Raw genomic sequence first — 18,094 nt, 5'->3', positions numbered from 1 at the left:
ACCTATACAATAATTGAGGAGCTTATTCTGTTTTCTCCTTTCTCTTGCCTCATCCTCCCATTTTTGAATCTGCTTATCTTTTGCCAAATATAGGAAATTTTCTGCCATTATTTCTTTAAATATTTTTCAGCTCCACTTCTCTTGGGACTCTTGATGGCACAGTGTTAGATCTTTTGTTACTGTTCTACAACTCTCATGAAGTTTGTTTTTCCTGTCACTCAGATTGGGTGATTTGTATTGATCTGTCTTTGAATTTGTGGATTTTTTTTCCCTTTTTCAATTTTACTAGTGAGTCCTTCCAGTGAGTTTTAAATTTGGGTTACTGACTTTTTCCATTTAAAATTTTGTTTGGTTCTTCTTTATATCTTTTGTTTCTTTGCTGTTTCTTTGCTGAGATTTCCTATATTTATTTGTTTTAAATATATTCATAATTGTTCACTGAAGTATTTTTATGATAGTTCCTTGAAAATCTTTTGTCAGATAATTCTGATATCTGTGTCATCTCAGTATTGACATCTGTTGACTGTCTTTTCCCTTTTGAGTTCAGAGGTTCCTGGTTCTTGGTATGACAAGTTATTTTTCATTTGTAAGCCTGTACATTTTGGGTGTTGTGTTATGTGACTCTGGTTTCTGTATAAATCTTATTACCTGTTACTGCCAGACTGGGTAGTAGACAGGCTTTGCCCACACACACAACATCTGCAGACACCCGTCAGTAGGGAGGCCTTAGTGCTGGGTGGGATGGTAGGTGGGCTCAGTTTTCAGGCATAGCTCCCTTCTGTCCTCCCATTTTTGAAGTTGCAGTATTTCTCTTTCTTCAGAACATATACCATTTATAAATTATTCTTCCACTCTTATCCCACGTTTATTTTAGTCTGTGATCTACAATGAAATATTTCCTCAGGCATCTCTTAGTTCAATGAAGCTCATTCTCTAGTGCAGTAGGTGTCAGCATATTTTCCTGAAAAGGACAAGTAGTAAATATCATAGGCTTTTGGAACCACATGGTCTCTGTCCCAGTAATGTGAGATAGTTTTACTAGGATATGTTACTTTTAAACACTTTACTCTCTTCCCCTCTCCTCTTCTCTGAAGTCTTACATAGGCTTGAGGCAGGAGGCCCAGACAAAAACTAGAATTTAATTTTTTCTTTTCTTACAGGTAATTTGAAATTTGTAGTATTCTCTGACTCCTACTAATGCTGAGGGTGTGGGCTATATGTGTTTGTTTTTAAGATTTTAGTATTTATTTATTAGAGAGAGAGGGCACGCAAGCAGGGGGAAGAGGCAGAGGGAGAAGCAGACACCCCACTAAGCAGGAAGCCCAATGCAGGACTCGATCCCAGGACTCTGAGATCATGACCTGAGCTGAGGGCAGATGCTTAACCAACTGAGCCACCCAGGCACCCCTATATGTGGTTTTATTTGCTCTTTTTATTCATCTCTTTATTTTTTGAAGGATATATAGATGGATTTTAATTCAGGTGGCATTATTTTAAAGCAACAGAATGTCTTTAATTTGGATACCTTAGTAAGTAACATCTCTGGATTTCACATGAGATAAGATCTGTGCTTACACATAAACTCTTTGACTTTGAGTGAGTCAACAAACTTGAGTCTTTCTTTTGTTTATTATTTGCAAAATCAGATGGGTGTAGGACATGGTTTATACTCTCTGCTCTTCACTTGGAGACCTTTTTCAAGGGCTTTGCAAATAATTAATTTTTCCCCCAAAGTTAAAATGCCAACTTATTTCTTTTAACTGTTTACTTTAATAGCCTGAAAAATTAATTATATTGCTAAACATGTTTGAAAACCACTAGTATCTTTTTGGTCTTTTCTAGCCATGAAGCAGCTGGTATATGGTCTTATTCTGTATATAAAGTGTTTCCTTATGATTATTAGGTACTCAATTTGTGGGGCAGAGAGAAAAACTTCTCTGCCTGTTTTTTGTTTTTTTTTTTAAGATTTATTTATTTATTTTAGAGAGAGAGAGAGAGCGCACGGGCACGTACACAAGCAGGGAGAGAGGCAGAAGGAAAGGGAGAGAATCTCAAGCAGGCTCAACTCCCTACTCAGTGCGGAGCCTGATGCGGGGCTTGATCTCACCACCCTGAGATCATGACCTGAGCCGAAATCAAGAGTCGGATGCTTAACCGAAGGAGCCACCCAGGCGCCCCTTGGCCTGTTTTTAAATTCATCTCTCTGATATATAAAGGCAGAAGTTAGGGTAGAAGTTGTCTCAGACTTCTGTCTCATATTTGTGAAGAATGATCTGAGGTAGGTAAGCATTGAGAAAGTTCTCTGCTGCTTAGTAGATTTATCAGGTAAGCAGATATTTTTGCCACCAAACTAAAACATAAAGTTTAATTACTTTTTATGTCACTGCCCCTGAGGTATGTTAATGTATTTTAAGCATTCAAACAAATACCTAAACTGGTAATTCTTTTTTACTTTCTGTAGATTCTTGTAGATACTGTTTGGGCTCTGTCGTATCTGACAGATGGAGGTAATGAGCAGATACAGATGGTTATTGATTCAGGGGTTGTGCCATTTCTTGTGCCCCTGCTGAGCCACCAGGAAGTGAAAGTTCAAGTAAGTATCTTATTTTTCTTACTTGTATAGAATTGTGTTTACTGTATAACCTGTTAACTTGAACACCAGTTTTCAGTTCTGTCTCTATGTACGTATCTTCGATATTTCTCCTCTATTTTACTGAACCTGATTTTGTTGGTTTCCAGATCTTTATGTCACCCAGATTCTTTGCAGAGTTTCAAACTGACAATAGCCAGTTTTCGTTGAGGTCTCAGACATCTCCTCTAAGAACTCCTTCAAGCATCCATTGCCATTTTAACCAGACAAAATTAAAATGTATCATCTTCTCCTATAAACCTGCTCCTCTTTATATATCCCCTTTCAGTAGACCACATAGTTCAAGCTTGAAACCTTGATTCCTCCTTTCATTTAGCCTCCATTATAGAGTCCTGTTCATTCTTTTTATAGCTTTCAAATCTGTCTGCTCGTTATATATCTAGAGCCACTGATTTAGTTCAAGACTTTTTTTCCCCTCCAAATAATTTAAACAGCATCCTAGCGGCATTTCCTCCTCTCTCCTTTCTCCTCACTCTAATTAGGGGTGGGTGGCTGATGGATATTCATTCCACTTCTGCCAAAGTGACTGTCTAGATGGAAATACATGCCCATTCCAGGCCTTTATTAAAATATTTCTGTGGTACTAAATTAGTAATAGATAAAAAATAGCTGCTGTTAAAATGAACCTTTACATTTTATTTTTTTTTGAAACTTTACTTTTTAAATTATCATTTCTTTTTAGTTTTTGAATCTTTTCAGCAGTTTTTTACACAGTTTTTCTGTATAGTTCCATTTTTTACAAGACTTATTTAAAATTCAAAATTGCCTCTCAGTTCTGTGTAGTACTTTTCTAAGAATACAGTAAGTGTCTACCCCTTGCATTTTTACATTTTCTCAGGATTATGAAAAAAATAGAATCCGCTTCATCATAAACAAATAAATTTATAGGAAGTGTTTTATCCCCACCCCAGACGGCAGCCCTCCGAGCAGTTGGCAACATAGTGACTGGCACCGATGAGCAGACCCAGGTCGTTCTCAACTGTGATGTCCTGTCGCACTTCCCAAATCTCTTATCACACCCAAAAGAGAAGATAAATAAGGTAAGGCATATAATTGTCTCACTGGTGCATTTCTTTCTCTCTGTATATTTCATTTTTCACTGTTCCCTTGTTTTCTGTTGCTATTTGTTCAATCATGATTGTCTTCAAAACCACTGTAGTTAAGATGAGAATTATTTCAAATCACCTCTGCAGTTATTTTGTTATAAGTGCTGCCCTGATAAAATAACCAGTGTTTTTATTTAAATAGATTGGGCAGTAGCAAGAATCAGTAAATTAGTAGCCACTAAGTGAGAATACATACAGAATCTCTCATTGGATGACTGGTATTTTTTATATACAGAGAGATCATAATTTAATCTCCCTATGAAATTAGACTGGACCAAAAGAGGCAATGCCTAAATTAAAGGATCAAAAAAGTCTTTTTTAAAATTTCGAAGTTGAGATATAAACTTATTATTAATTGTTTAAATATATACTTCAGTACTTAATTCCTTTTGTGTCTGCCTTATTTCACATTGCATAATTTTTTTAAGGTTCATCTGTGTTGGAGCATGTATCAGAACTTCATTTCTTTTTATAGCTGAATAAATATTCCATTGTACATATATACCACATTCTATTTATCCATTCATCTGTTGATGGACACTTGGAGTTTTTCTCCCTTTTGGCTGTTGTGAATAATGTTGCAGTGAACACTGGCATGCAAGTGGCTATTTGGGTCCCTGCTTTCAGTTCTTTTGGGTATATATCTAGGAGTAGAACTGCCCAGTCATATGGTAATTCTATGTTTGGCTTTTTGAGGAACTGCCAAATTGTTTTCCCTAGCGGCTACACCATTTTATGTTTCCACAAGCACTGTATGAGGGTTCCAATTCCTTTTTTTAAATTATTATCATAGCCACCCTAGTAGTTGTGAAATGATGTCTCGTGGTTTTGATTTGCATTTAGTTTGATGTAGTTTTATCTGCCTGAAATGCCACCATCCCCAAAACCAACAGAATTGATCATTTCTTCTGTGTCATAGCTATATTTCTGTAGTTACTCAACTATAATTTGACAGTTGGATTCTTAAGAAAAGCATGTTGTCAAAAAGTGCATTTTATGAATACATTTGTTCCAATGAAGGGAAAGAAGCCAGAGTCTTTTAGACTCTGGGCCAGTTATTTTTACTGTAGAAATTTCAATAATATAGGTGATTTTTACAGCTAAATGTATTCCATAATTGGAAACAGAGCTGAGAAGTGAGGAAGCCGGACAGAAGTGGGTGCAGAGAAGTTCTGGCCTGTGATCGATATGCTCTAAGTGAAGGTATCATGGGGGAAAGAAAAAGGGTTCGTATAGATACCCAGTCAGCCTCAGCAGCCAGTTAGTCTCCTCAGAGGTTTTTCACCTTGAGCATTTGTGTTATTTGCACTTGGGATCATCATGGGACCCTCGAGGTGGAATAAAACTCCATTTTATTCCCTCAACATTTTTTTTAAACATTTATTTATGAGAGAGAGAGAGAGCGAGCACACGCGAGTGAGTGTGGTGCGGGGCGGGCGGGGGTGGGGCGCAAGGGAGAGAGAGAATCCCAAGCAGACTCCTCACTGAGTGCAGAGCCCAATGTGGGGCTCGATCCCAGGACCCTGAAATCATGACCTGAGCCCAAATCAAGAGTCAGACACTTAACCAACTAAGCCACCCAGGCACCCCATATTCCCTCAGCATTTTAGTTTGAAATTTTTCAAACCTGTGGGAAATTTGCAAGAATAGTATAGTGAGCACCCATATACTCTAAACACTGATTTACCAATTGTTAACATCTTAACCACAATTGGATGGCAAAATAACTTTACAGTTAACTTTTTTAATTGTAGAAGAAGAGACAACATTTGACACTAAAATTAAAATAGAACCTGGTTTGTGACTTATAAATCCTTTAAGGTTATAATAGTTTTCTTATAACTTGTTTAAAATGAGAGATTCTGTGTAACCTAATTGCTTTTTGGATGCCCTCCCCCTAATGCAACTCAAGTGATGTTGTTATAGTATATGTAAACTACATTAAAATAAAAATACAAATGCATTAAAAATAGTTTTTCAAACAAAGGTACCCTGTATTTTGATCAATTTTAGGAAGCAGTGTGGTTCCTTTCCAACATAACGGCAGGCAACCAGCAACAAGTTCAAGCTGTAATAGATGCTGGATTAATTCCTATGATTATTCATCAGCTTGCTAAGGTCAGTGGTATTATGAGTTTATCATGTACATTAATATATTATAACCAAGATTTTTTGAATAAAGAATTCATATAATTATTTCTTTTTTAACCTTCAGGGGGATTTTGGAACACAAAAAGAAGCTGCTTGGGCAATTAGCAACTTAACGATAAGTGGCAGAAAAGATCAAGTGAGTTTGGAGAAACTATTAGGATTGTTAATACTGCAAAGTATACTACTCTTTTGTTTAGAAGCCCTCTGCTATGTTCTTTTTGGGGGAAAGTTAATTATATAAATAAAAATGTTTCTTTTGTTGCCTAGGTTGAGTACCTTGTACAGCAGAATGTAATACCACCATTCTGTAATTTACTGTCTGTGAAAGATTCTCAAGTTGTTCAGGTGGTCCTTGATGGTCTGAAAAACATTCTGATAATGGCTGGTGATGAAGCAAGCACAATAGCTGAAATCATAGAAGAATGTGGAGGTAAGAGTGGATTGAAGAAAAATGGTTGAGCACTGGAATGCTGAAATAATAGTTCCCTTAAAGACAACTAATTAGGAAGAAAACTGTCAGGAGACATTGCTGTTCCATCATCAAAGTATGTTGCTGTCCTTTGTTTGCTATGTTAGCATTCCAGGAGGTTTTTCCAGCCAGGATTAGTCCGTACTTTGGAAAAACTGGTTGTGAAGGTCACTCCGTGCCTTCCTAGAGGTTTATGTTGCTTTTTAGGTAACATAAACACTCCTTTTGAAGTCACAGTGCGGGAGAGCAAATTAAAAGCTCGAGAACCACTATAGTAGAGAAACATAAGCTTTGTTTAATCCAGCATTTCTTAGAATCCGTGATAGTGAAACACTTTTTTCATGTTACACCTAATATCATGTGATTGTATGGACCTTACTTTGTGAAATACTATTCCATATTGTTGGAAAAGGTTAATGATTTCAGAGTCATCTAGGTATTTTATTTCAGTCTTACAGTTGCTAGAGCTGCATGCTGAACTTAATGCCACAGAAGTTACTTTGAAATTTTAATGAGAAAACTGTGATTTGAAATATTGCGTTAATTATTTCTCTGGTAATGACATATGAAATGTATTTTTAAAAGTTTTATTTTTAAAGGTACCTGTTCAATATGTACTAAATTGCCCAAACCTTAAATTAATTCATTCTGTTGTCATGTTTTATTTTGTATATTTTATTGACTATTATGTGTAGTTATACTACCCAATTTATTTTTTAAGAGAAAGCAAACACAATAGCATCATAAAATATTCAGACTGGAAATACTTTCTCAATAACAAGAAGAAATTATCCTGGAGATGTTAAGGAGTTTTATCTATGGTCATAGAAATAGATCTTCATACTATTAATTCACTTCTTATTCTGGTTTTAAGATATTTTGAGATAATTTAAAATTAGCATTGTAGTCTAATATAGAACAGTTACCTCCAGGGAGTTTAAGATGCAGAATTGTAACTCTTTGGCTTTTTATCAGTGTAGTTGTTTTGGTCTATGGGAGGTATACTTATAATTAGGATACACATTTACTTAGTGTTTTATAATTTTATAAAGAACTTTACATCCATTATCTTTGACACTTATATTCCCATTTCTGTGGTTCTTATATTACTATATAAAGAAAAATGCAACTATTTCAGAATAACCTAGCTAAAAAGACATTTCACAGAATACTGTTAAGGATGTAAATTTATAGACTTGTGCATCTGATACATGGAGTAAATATATTGGGAATAGACATGAAGGCATTCTATAGTTTTGAAAAATTGTTTCCGAATTTCACTGTGGCTATAAGATATAAGTACCCTATTTGATTGTTTTCTTAAAAGAAATTACTTCAAAGTGTAAAGCTTTGTCTTCTGTTTATATCAGTTAATCGTGAAGTTTCTGAAAACTTGTTGTATAAAAGTAATAACATTTGGAAAACAGAGGGAAAGTTAAAAAAAATTACTATACGACATAGTGTGCTTCCACTAAAACATTCTTGGGAGGCCTTGGTTCAAATTCTGTCACTGACTTGCCATGCAACCTGAAGTAAATCGCTTTACACCTCTGGACCATAGCTTCCTCGTCTGTCAGATGGAGTGCTTAGGTGTTTTTTTTTACTGTCTGCCTCAGATACAAATGTACCTCAGGGTTTCTAGAGAGGAAGAAATTGGTGGGATGCTGGTCCTCCAACCAGAGCAGCTCAGAGTTTTATCTGTTTTTTTAAGAAAACTGTCATCTTTGGGGAGTGGTGGGAGGAAGGTGTTCTGAGTTCTTTCGGATTTTCCATGGTGAGAATGAACAGTTTTTATTTGTGTCTGCTTGATGATTTGATTTTTTTGTTTTTATCAGGTTTGGAGAAAATTGAAGTTTTACAGCAACATGAAAATGAAGACATATATAAATTAGCATTTGAAATCATAGATCAGTATTTCTCTGGTGATGATGTAAGTATACATTAAAGTATGGTATGCCTGCATGTACATTAAAACCTGGACATACTCTAAGCTTACTAAGAATTTTCCTTTTATCATTAATACTACAAGTTTATACTATATTTCTATCAGATACTCTTGAGGTGGCATTTTCTAGTTATTTTTAATAATCTGAATTTTAAAAAAATTAATGATTGTTTTCCATCAGTCGGTTTTTTTATTTTTATTTTTTTTAAGATTTTATTTCTTTATTTGACAGAGCACAAGAGGGGGGAGTGGGAGAGGGAGAAGCAGGCTTCCCGCCGAGCAGGGAGCCCGATGCGGGGCTCGATCCCGGGACCCCGGGATCATGCATGACCTGAGCTAAAGGCAGATGCTTAACCAACTGACTGAACCACCCAGGCGCCCCCATCAATCAGTTTTTTTTAAATACTGTGTCTGAAACATCATTATAAGGTAAAAATACAAAAATGGGTGTTTGAGGGGCACCTGGCTGGCTCAGTCAGTAAAGCATGAGACTTGATCTCAGGGTTGCAAGTTTGAGCCCCACGTTGGGCATAGAGATTACTTAAAAAAAAAAACAAAACAGTTCTTGTTGCATTTGTAATCTGTTAAATGGGAAGAAATAATACAGTTGACTTTTGAACAAGTGTTTGAACTGCACAGGTCCACTTATAGGTAGATTTTTTTTTTATATATATAAATACAGTACAGTACTGTAAATGTATTTTCTGGGGCACCTGGGTGGCTCAGTCAGTTAAGTATCTGACCGGGTCAGGTCATAATCTCAGGGTCCTGGGATGGAGCCCCGTGTGGGGCTCCCCACTCAGCGGGGAGTCTGCTTGTCCCTCTGTCCCTCTGTCCCTCCCCCTGCTCAAGCTCTCTGTCTCTCTCTCTCTCTCAAATTAAAATCTTTCAAAAAACTGTATTTTCTCTTTCTTATGATTTTCTTAGTAACATTTTCTTTTCTCTAGCTTACTTCATTATAAAAATACAGTATATAATATGTATAACATACAAAATATATGTTAAATCAACTGTTTGTTATCTGTAAGGCTTCCAGCCAACAGTAGGCTATTCGTAGTTAAGTTTTGGGGAGTCAGAAGTTATACTTGGATTTTTGACTCTGCACTGGGGAGGGGTTGGTGCCCCTAGCCCCCGGTGTTTTTCAGAGGTCAACTGTAATTACAGAAATGATGTGTGTTCAGATAGGTAAAATAAATCTACAGATACAGAAACTTAAGAATGGGGCAGGGAAGGGGGAGGGGGTAAAAAAATTGGAGCAATTTTTAAATGTGTGTTCAGTTTAATTAAATTGTTAAATTACTTGGGGCACCTGGGTGGCTCAGTCGGTTGAGCGTCCAACTCTTAGACTCTTGATTTTGGCTCAGGTTATGATTCAGGGTCATGAGATTGAGCCCCACTTTGGGCTCCGGGGTCAGCAGGGAGTCTGCTGGAGATTTTCTCTCCCTCTGCCCTTTCCTCCAGCTCTCATGCCCACACTCTCTCTAAAATAAATAAATCTTAAAAAAATAAATAAATAAATTGCGGGGGCGCCTGGGTGGCTCAGTCGTTAAGCGTCTGCCTTCAGCTCAGGTCATGATCCCAGGGTCCTGGGATTGAGCCCCGCATCGGGCTCCCTGCTCAGCGGGAGGCCTGCTTCTCCCTCTCCCACTCACCCCTGCTGTGTTCCCTCTCTCTCTGTGTCTCTCTGTCAAATAAAGAAATAAAAGTCTTTAAAAAAAAAAAAGTAAATTGTTAAATTTCTTAATATTATTATTGATTTAAATATTTTTATTGATTGAAACATACAGAATGATTATACAACATTTGTATAGAACTCCCGTAAGAAGTAAGTTCTGCTTATACCACAACATGTAGTATCTTAACATAATAAGGACTTTTTTTTTTTTGCTTTTTATAGATTGATGAAGATCCTAGCCTCATTCCTGAAGCAACACAAGGAGGTACTTACAATTTTGACCCAACAGCCAACCTTCAAACAAAAGAATTTAATTTTTAAGTTCAGTTGAGTGCAGCATCTTTCCCAGTTCAATACGAAGCACCACCAGATGGCTACCAAATGACAAGAAGAAGAACAACAACAAAAGGCTCCAAAACACACATGCCTCTTCGTTTTGATGCTTCTAAAGCAAGCCATGTCTCAGTCACTTTGCAGTTGCCAAAAGTTACTATCACATGGACTGTAAATGCATATGCATGATTTCCTAAACTGTTTTAGAATTCTCCTTAACAATCTCAACTACCCTATTTTTCCCTGTTCCCTGGTGCCACACGCTGACAACTGCAGTCTCCAGTTTAGAATATTCCATAGTGGTGGCATGTCAGCTGCCCACTTGATATTCCTTTGGAAAATGGTGCGCTGTGGATCAAGACACTTTGGTATGATGCATATACACGTTGGAAGACTTTAAAGAGGTGCAGTCTGATCTGAGCCTCCATCATTGTCCTCCACAAACATATTTTCATATTCTTTATGTGGAAGAATAGATTTTAAAGTACAAGCCAAATGATTTTCATTGGTGGAACTGACACACAAAAAAAGTAACTTAAAAAAAGAAACTTGGTTATTGATTAAACAGATAAGTTTTAAAAAAACTGCGCTTCATCTACCAGTAATTGATGTGTTTATTATCTGCCTCAGAAGCCAGGGTTGGAGGAAGAACTTTAGCTATGGATGGTAATGCTTTCGCCATTATACCTAATTTTTGAGAACAGCAAGCCCTATTTGACCACTCACTTCAGCCTGTGTGTTCCTGCTGTTTTGAAGTAATCAAATGCTGTGCATGGTATTTTACCTGAGCTGCAACCTGTTATGGACTTGAACTTCTGTTTAAGTTGAAAGCAAGAGTCCCTGACTATAAAGAGAAAAACAAATAAAAAACAACAACAAAAAACAAAGGTCTAAAGTACCGATTGGTGATGTTTTAAAAAAAAAAAATCTTGCTTTCAGCTTTCAGGAGTTAATATTTTTTGTTTTAAATTGATAATTGGATATGGTTGATTTATATTGGGTTTAAACTGTGGAGCTTTCATGTTTACTGTAATTTAGTCTTAAAATATTTTTTACTTAGTAACCAGTGCTTTTGATAATGTGGTTGGCAACAAACCAGCAACTATTTAGAAGTGTTATAAAACTTCATTCTTTGAGTATTGGGAAAGTTAATTCAGATCCTACTCTAAAGGCATATTCATATATTAAAAGATTCAGACAAGGATCTGTGTAGAGGAATAATCTGCAGTTATTTGACATAAACCTGATTTGCAGTGATCTTTAAGCAATTCTGCAATATCTGGTATTACTATGTAAAGTCCTAGCTTTTGGTAAATTGTCTGACCCAGTTATTAATGAAAGAATATGGATTTGAAAATTTTTAAACTGAATAATTTGTGCTGTCACAGAAATGGTTTTGTTGCTATTGTTTACTGGGTATAATTTCCCAATGCATTGATGTGAAGGGATAGAAAATCTAAACGAATTTAGTATCCGATGGGGGGTGTATTTACTGTGATGAAGAGGAGACAGATGCCATCAGAGCTTTGTGAATCAGCTGGGGTGTTTTCACTGATAAACAACACATAGCAGGTGTGAATTCATTACAAATATATGTATCTGCCAAGGTGGAGCCACTTTAAAGAGTGAGTTTTGTCTTGTATCTAAAATGGATACAAGCGTATGTTTAAACTGCAAGATTTTTACTTGCTAGAGAATCTGTTTTAATATAGTGGTTTGGCCTCTGATTATTTATAGGTTTTATAAATTTTAGAATCAATTTCTCTTTAAGGTGGCTCAGATTTTTCAACTCTTGTGCACATAAAATTGAGTTGAAGTTCATTGTGCCTTTTTTTCTTTATCCAAATTTTGAGTTAAAGCTTCATATGGTAACTGCATCCTGTTCAGACACTGTAGTTGAAATTTTTGAAACTGTGTGGTGTTCACTAAAAGTAGGAATAACAAAGTCAAAGCTAATTAAGGTCACAAACTTCGGTGAAACCCTTAAAGTCCAAATCTTCTCGATATTGTGAATTGTACCCCTTCCAGTTTAGTTTCTTCCAGACTCTCCATACTACTTACTGACAGTTACCTTTTAAATTTTGCACACATTGAGATTAAATTGGGCCTCTACTGTGCCGATTCCTATTTTCTCTTGTGTTTTAAGTGCGAACTAACATAAGTGAACATTAGCATCAAGTAGTGCAGACATATGTATGCATTTGCTTGATTCAGTTTGTTGTGACCTTATCAGTTTGGAATTGGAATTGCGCCATTTCGTAGACAAAGGAAACTAAGTATATTGCTGCACTTTTAAGTTTTCAGAACAGTGTTGAAAAATTGCATTGTTTTTATTTTTTTTAAACTCAGTTAAAAAAGACTAAACGTTCTTTCAAAAGAGGCATCTAAATGTGTTCCTAATTTTGTATATGGGCTTAGGTTTTGTAACCAATAAAAAAAAAAGCTGCTATCAAATATGATAAAACATTGAAAAACTTATTTCTAAAAGTTTAATTTCCTGGTTTTGTTTTCTGCGTGGTTAAATTTAAATTTGGAACTGTTTTTCAGACATCAGCCACAAGGAGGCAAATCATGAATTAATCTTTCGTTGTATTTTAATTTCTCTCTTCCACTCTAACAAACCAGGACAATAACAGTGCTAGATTTCAGAGTATTTTGTGACAAATAAGAAATACCCAAATCTTTATTAATTTCCTGAGCTGCCATAACGGTACCGCAAACCAGGTGGCTTAGAACAGTAGGAACTTACTGTTGCACAGTTCTGGAGGCCAGAAGTCGGAAATCAAGGTGCGGGTTGGGACCCTCTCTGGAGGCTCTGGGGAGGACCCTTCTCTGTCTCTTCCCAGCTTCTGGGGTGCCTGGCAGTGCTGGGGGTTCCTCAGCTTGTAGCTGCGTCCCTCCAGCCCCTGCTGTCATCCTCGTCACGTGGCCTTCTCCCTGCCTACCTCAGGTTTAAATACCGTGACTTAGAAGGGCCATTTGAGAAAATGGTGTGATTATGACTTTCATGAAACAAACAAAATCAAACTTTACAGCCTAATCCTTGAGAACAAGTAACTGTGGAAGATAGTAATTGAAGTAAACTGGGAAGTTGTAATCTGTGAGATAGAGGTTGTGGCTCTAAATGAAATCTTGGATTAATTAAAAGGACAAAAGAGGAACTGAACTTTGGAATATACAAATATTTTTACTTTAGTATAATGCCACTTCAAATTATTTTTGAAAGAAGTCAGTGTGTATAAGTAAATAAATGTGATAGTACTTTTATGTCATCTTGCCATGATTTCCTTCAGAAGAGTTGTCCTTTTCGAGGATTATTGCAAGTAAAAATTCATGAATGTCATTTGTCTTACAGTGATAGTTACGAATTTTCATAACCCTAGTTGAACCGGGGGATTTCAATTAAATCTATTTGGAGAAAGGAAGTATAATTTCTGTACATTAAGTTCTAAGTCTAAGGCATATAACCCAAGGAGTGCTCTATATAACCCACCACTCATTTGTCTAAAGTTTTAAAGGAACTCTTTATGTTGTACATAAAGCTAAAAGGTAGTGGTAGAATGATTCTCAAAAAGTACTATATAGAGATAGGAGTGTATCTGTCTGTCTATGTGTATAGATGGGGCTCAGTACTAAATTAAGAGAAAGTGTTTGGGGAAAGGGATGTGAGAATATAGCCTGTTCACCTCCTTTAGCCTCCTTATTTGTCCATGAAACCCCTCAACTAACTTTGACCTAAATCAGGGTTTCTCAAACCCTGCAATAATGACATTTTAGGCTGGCTGATTCTTTGTGTGTGGGGGGAGTGTCCTTTGCATTGTAGGATGTTTAGCAGCATCTTTAGGCCCACTAAGTACCTCTGCATTCCCCAGTCGTCGTGACAACAAAAATTGTCTCCAGGCATTGCCAAATGTCTGTCCCCTGGGAGCCAAATTTGCCTGGGTGCAAACCACTGGCCTAAGTCATGCCTCTTTGTTGTGTAAAGAGTCCCAGACTTTGCTCAGATGAATCAGATAAAAAGAGGAGACACAAGTATGCCTTTTCTTCATTCTCCATTTTAGGAGAAATCAGCCAGCCCTATCACCAATCTGCAGGAACTCCTGGTAGTACTAAGCCCCATCTATTGCAAAGGACTTAGGATAGAAATGGGAATATGGGGGAACTACTAACCTTCTTGAATTCATCCTGTGGCTACAAAAAGAAGGTGTGTGAAACAAGCAAATGTGTTACTTGCCCACAATTTTCACAACACTGCCCTGTAGCAGTGTTTTTCAGACATTTTAGTTGAGATATTTAAGTTCTCTGGGAAAGCTGGGGTGCGACCAGAAAATCACAGCCGAGTCTGAAAAGTACTTCTTTGAAGAACTGTGAGAGATTGGCCCCATCAGGAAACTTAAAAGTTTATTAAAAATGATCCAAAGCAGTAGAACTATGGTTGAGTCATGCTATAAAGGATGTCTTCCCTGCAGGGAACTTCTGCAACATTCCTCTTCCCTACCCTAACAAAATTGCCATCCACCTTCTTGAGTCAGTCTCTTGTCAAACTGGTACCCAAAGAGAAACAGGGCCTTGTGCCAAGTAACCTGTAAATCTACAAGATAAACACATCTTCATGGGACAGCAGTTTTACTTGATGATAAGTAGAGCAGTTTTATGGTAATACAAGCCTAAGTGTTACAGAGTAAAGGACACATTTTAAAGATAAAATCAGATTTTTGAGGCAGGCTATTTTACGGAAACATTCCTGCAGGAGTTGGAGAGTTTGAGAAGCAATGATGAAACACTCTTAAGTGAGCCTGTTCTACTTTATGGAATAGCTTTAGTTGTTACCAACTCTTTTCTTAATACTGAACAAAAGGCACCGCTCTTAAATGACCATCTTTATAAATAAACTTTTTTGTTATTCCTAGTTAGCAGAAGAGGCAGATCTGCATTTATCAGTTGCCTTCCTCAACCTGGACACCCCATGCATTTCAGCCATCTGTGCATGAAGTCGTTCCTGGAACTGGTTCCTGTCACATCATGCATTCCAAAGACCCCAAGAATAGAGGGTGATGTGACTAGTTTCTGGGTAAAATGGAATAGGAACATTCCATTACCTGGACACTTAATTCTATTAATGTGGAGGAGAGTTTTTTAATTATTCTACCAGCTCATGATAATTAGACTTGTGATGAAGTAACAGCCTCAGCTCCCCTTGTCATCAGCTCTCTTTGACTCAGTAGTTAGGCATTTTCACTTTCAAACCTAAATATAAGAATTTATAAATGCCATATTATGGATTTCAGCCCAGTTTTCCTCATAATAAGATCAGATTCTGTTTATATCTATCCTTGTCGTCAATCATGTAGGAAGCACCATGGTGAGTTAAAGGGAGTGAAAGAAAGCAAGTATAGGGGGAGCACCTGGGTGGCTCAGTCGGTTAAGCATCTGCCTTTGGCTCGGGTCATGGTCCTGGGGTCCTGGGATCGAGCCCCGAGTCAGGGAGTCTGCTCCCTCTCCCTCTGCTGCTCCCCCTGCTTGTGCTCTCTCTCTCTGTCTCTGTTAAATAAATAAATAAATAAATAAATAAATAAATAAATAAATAAATAAATAAAATCTTTAAAAAAAAAAGTGTAACTAGAGCAAAAATAATGACAGGGAGCAAGATTACGAGGGACATGGGAGGGGCTAAAGAGATTGGTAGGGGCCAGGCCCCACAGCTGGTAAGTCAGTCTAAGAGCAATGGGAAATCATTATTACTCATCATTATCATTCTACAAGAGTGATGATAGAAGAATCATGTGTAATAACAATCATTGGCTGATAAGGTAAGGACAGGAAAGGTACTTGGGGTTAATGATGTCTAGAGGTCACATTGGTGAGTGTGAAGCATGGAGGCAAGAGATGGTGAACAGCTTGGTCCATGAAGTGGATGGGATCAAGAGATACTTGATAGCTAAAATAGTTGATGATGCCTTAGATCTGGAGTTTGAGGAGCGGGAAATACCAAGGATGATTTATAGGTTTCTGGGTTGCAGTAACTGATGAGTGGAAGTAGCACAAGATAGGGAACACTGGAAAAGACTCAGATGTAGGGAAGAGAAGGTGATGAGTTCAGTTTGGGTTGTGTTGAGACATCTAAATGACTGTCAAGTAGGGCAGTTGGAAATACTGGTCTGGAGGTCAGAGGAGAGCTGGGCTAGAGATTTGAATTCTCTGCCTGTTTTGGTGGTTATTAATGCAGGGGGTGAGCATGAAACTACCTGGGTCCAGCATTTGGAGTGAGAACAGGGCTTAGGACAGCGTGGAGTTCCAACATTGAATGGGCATGTAGTGAAGGATGAACTTGCAAAGGGATCGGAAGGTATAGATAGGGAGGTCAAAAGTAAATGCTGTGTGTTTCCTCAGCAAATGGAGGGAAAAGAGATTCCAGTGCCCAGTGGTGCTGTTGAGAAGTAAAGTGAGGACAGGAAATGTCCTTTGGGGACATCACCAGTCACCATAGTGAGAGCTATATCACTGAGACGAGGGTGGAAACTAGAGTAGGAAGGACTGAGGAGCAGGGACACAATATGGAGACAATCTAATTAGGTTTTTATTTTGCTCTGAAAGGGAGGGCAAGAGACTAGCAATAAATGCATAAATAAATAACATAATTTATCTGGTGTTAAACGCTATATAAAGTATTACATAGGGAGTAACCAGGGTAGAAAGTTTTTGAAATTGTGCTCAGTGCCAGAAATCATATTTTTAAATTGTGGTAAAATACACATAACAAAATTTGCCATCTTAACCATTTTTAAGCGAACAGTTCAGTAGTGTTAAGTAATATCACATTGTTGTGCAACCATACTCCATAACTTTTTCATCTCGCGAAGTTGAAACTCTATAGCCATTAAACAACTCCTCTTTTCACCCTCTCCAGAGCCCCTGGCAACTTCCATTCTATTTTCTGTCTCTAGGAATATGCTTACTTTAGATACCACATAGAAATGAAATCATACCACTATTTCTCTTTTTGTGACTGGCTCATCTCAGCATAACGTCTTCAAGGTTTATCCATGTTGTAGCATGTGACAGGAAATCTTTCCTGTTTGTGACTGAATAATATTCCATTGTATGTATATACCACCTTTTAAAACAACGAATAATTTTTTATCACAAGTACCCTAGTGATACTTCAATATAAGCATTTAAAAATTCCTTTTTTTTTTTTTTTTAAATTTGAAGCTCAAGTTTATCTGGGCATCCTATATTTTATCTGGCTATCCAAAAGTGAAAACACAGGCCTGTTCAGTAAGGGTTACAATCTTTTTAAACTCTGACTCCTTTCTCCAGTGCTAAGTCTCTAAGTAACAGAGGCCTAAGGAAGGGAATGAGGAGAAGGTTAAAAGCAAACAAGATGCTAGCAAAAGCAGAGAGAAAACGTTAACGCATGATCAGGACAAATTGGCTCTTCATTAGGGGAGAGCTGTAATTGCCTACTAACACGTCAGCGTGCAGGGTCAGAAAGCAAAGGTCTCGTGGGTTCTGGCTTCCGTTGTCACTGAGAGTCCGTAGGCAAGTTACGTTGAGGCTGTTTTCATATTTGTAAACTAGGAAAACATTGACCTCCTAGGGTTGTTGTGACTTGGATAGGATAACGTTCAAAGAATCCAGCGTCAAGCCAATACGACCTATTGCTCCCCGCCCCCCATACTTTTGTGCTTCTGTGGGTTTTTAAAGAAATAGGGTCAGAGTAAGCCACCAGGGCTTTAAAAAGTCTGCTGGTGGCTGACAATAC

At 37.4% G+C, this 18,094-nt stretch overlaps 1 protein-coding gene across 2 annotated transcripts in view; it reads left to right on the top strand.

Annotated features, from left to right (window-relative positions):
* KPNA3 (karyopherin subunit alpha 3) overlaps positions 1-13,525 on the top strand; it is a 110,624-nt gene extending 97,099 nt beyond the window's left edge. For both annotated transcript variants that reach the window (XM_044913559.1, XM_021689436.2), the window contains 7 exons: positions 2,462-2,593; positions 3,562-3,690; positions 5,770-5,874; positions 5,972-6,043; positions 6,175-6,337; positions 8,212-8,306; positions 10,219-13,525. In XM_044913559.1, the coding sequence (XP_044769494.1) occupies positions 2,462-2,593; positions 3,562-3,690; positions 5,770-5,874; positions 5,972-6,043; positions 6,175-6,337; positions 8,212-8,306; positions 10,219-10,317 (795 nt within the window). In that variant the 3' untranslated portion in view covers positions 10,318-13,525. The remainder of the gene's footprint in view (positions 1-2,461; positions 2,594-3,561; positions 3,691-5,769; positions 5,875-5,971; positions 6,044-6,174; positions 6,338-8,211; positions 8,307-10,218) is intronic.
* Positions 13,526-18,094: the final 4,569 nt, after the last annotated feature.

The sequence above is a fragment of the Neomonachus schauinslandi genome, chromosome 3, assembly GCF_002201575.2.
Source record: "Neomonachus schauinslandi chromosome 3, ASM220157v2, whole genome shotgun sequence".
Classification (NCBI taxonomy): domain Eukaryota; kingdom Metazoa; phylum Chordata; class Mammalia; order Carnivora; family Phocidae; genus Neomonachus; species Neomonachus schauinslandi.
Note: the sequence above shows the minus strand (reverse complement) of the source record. Positions and strands in the feature narration are given on the sequence as shown.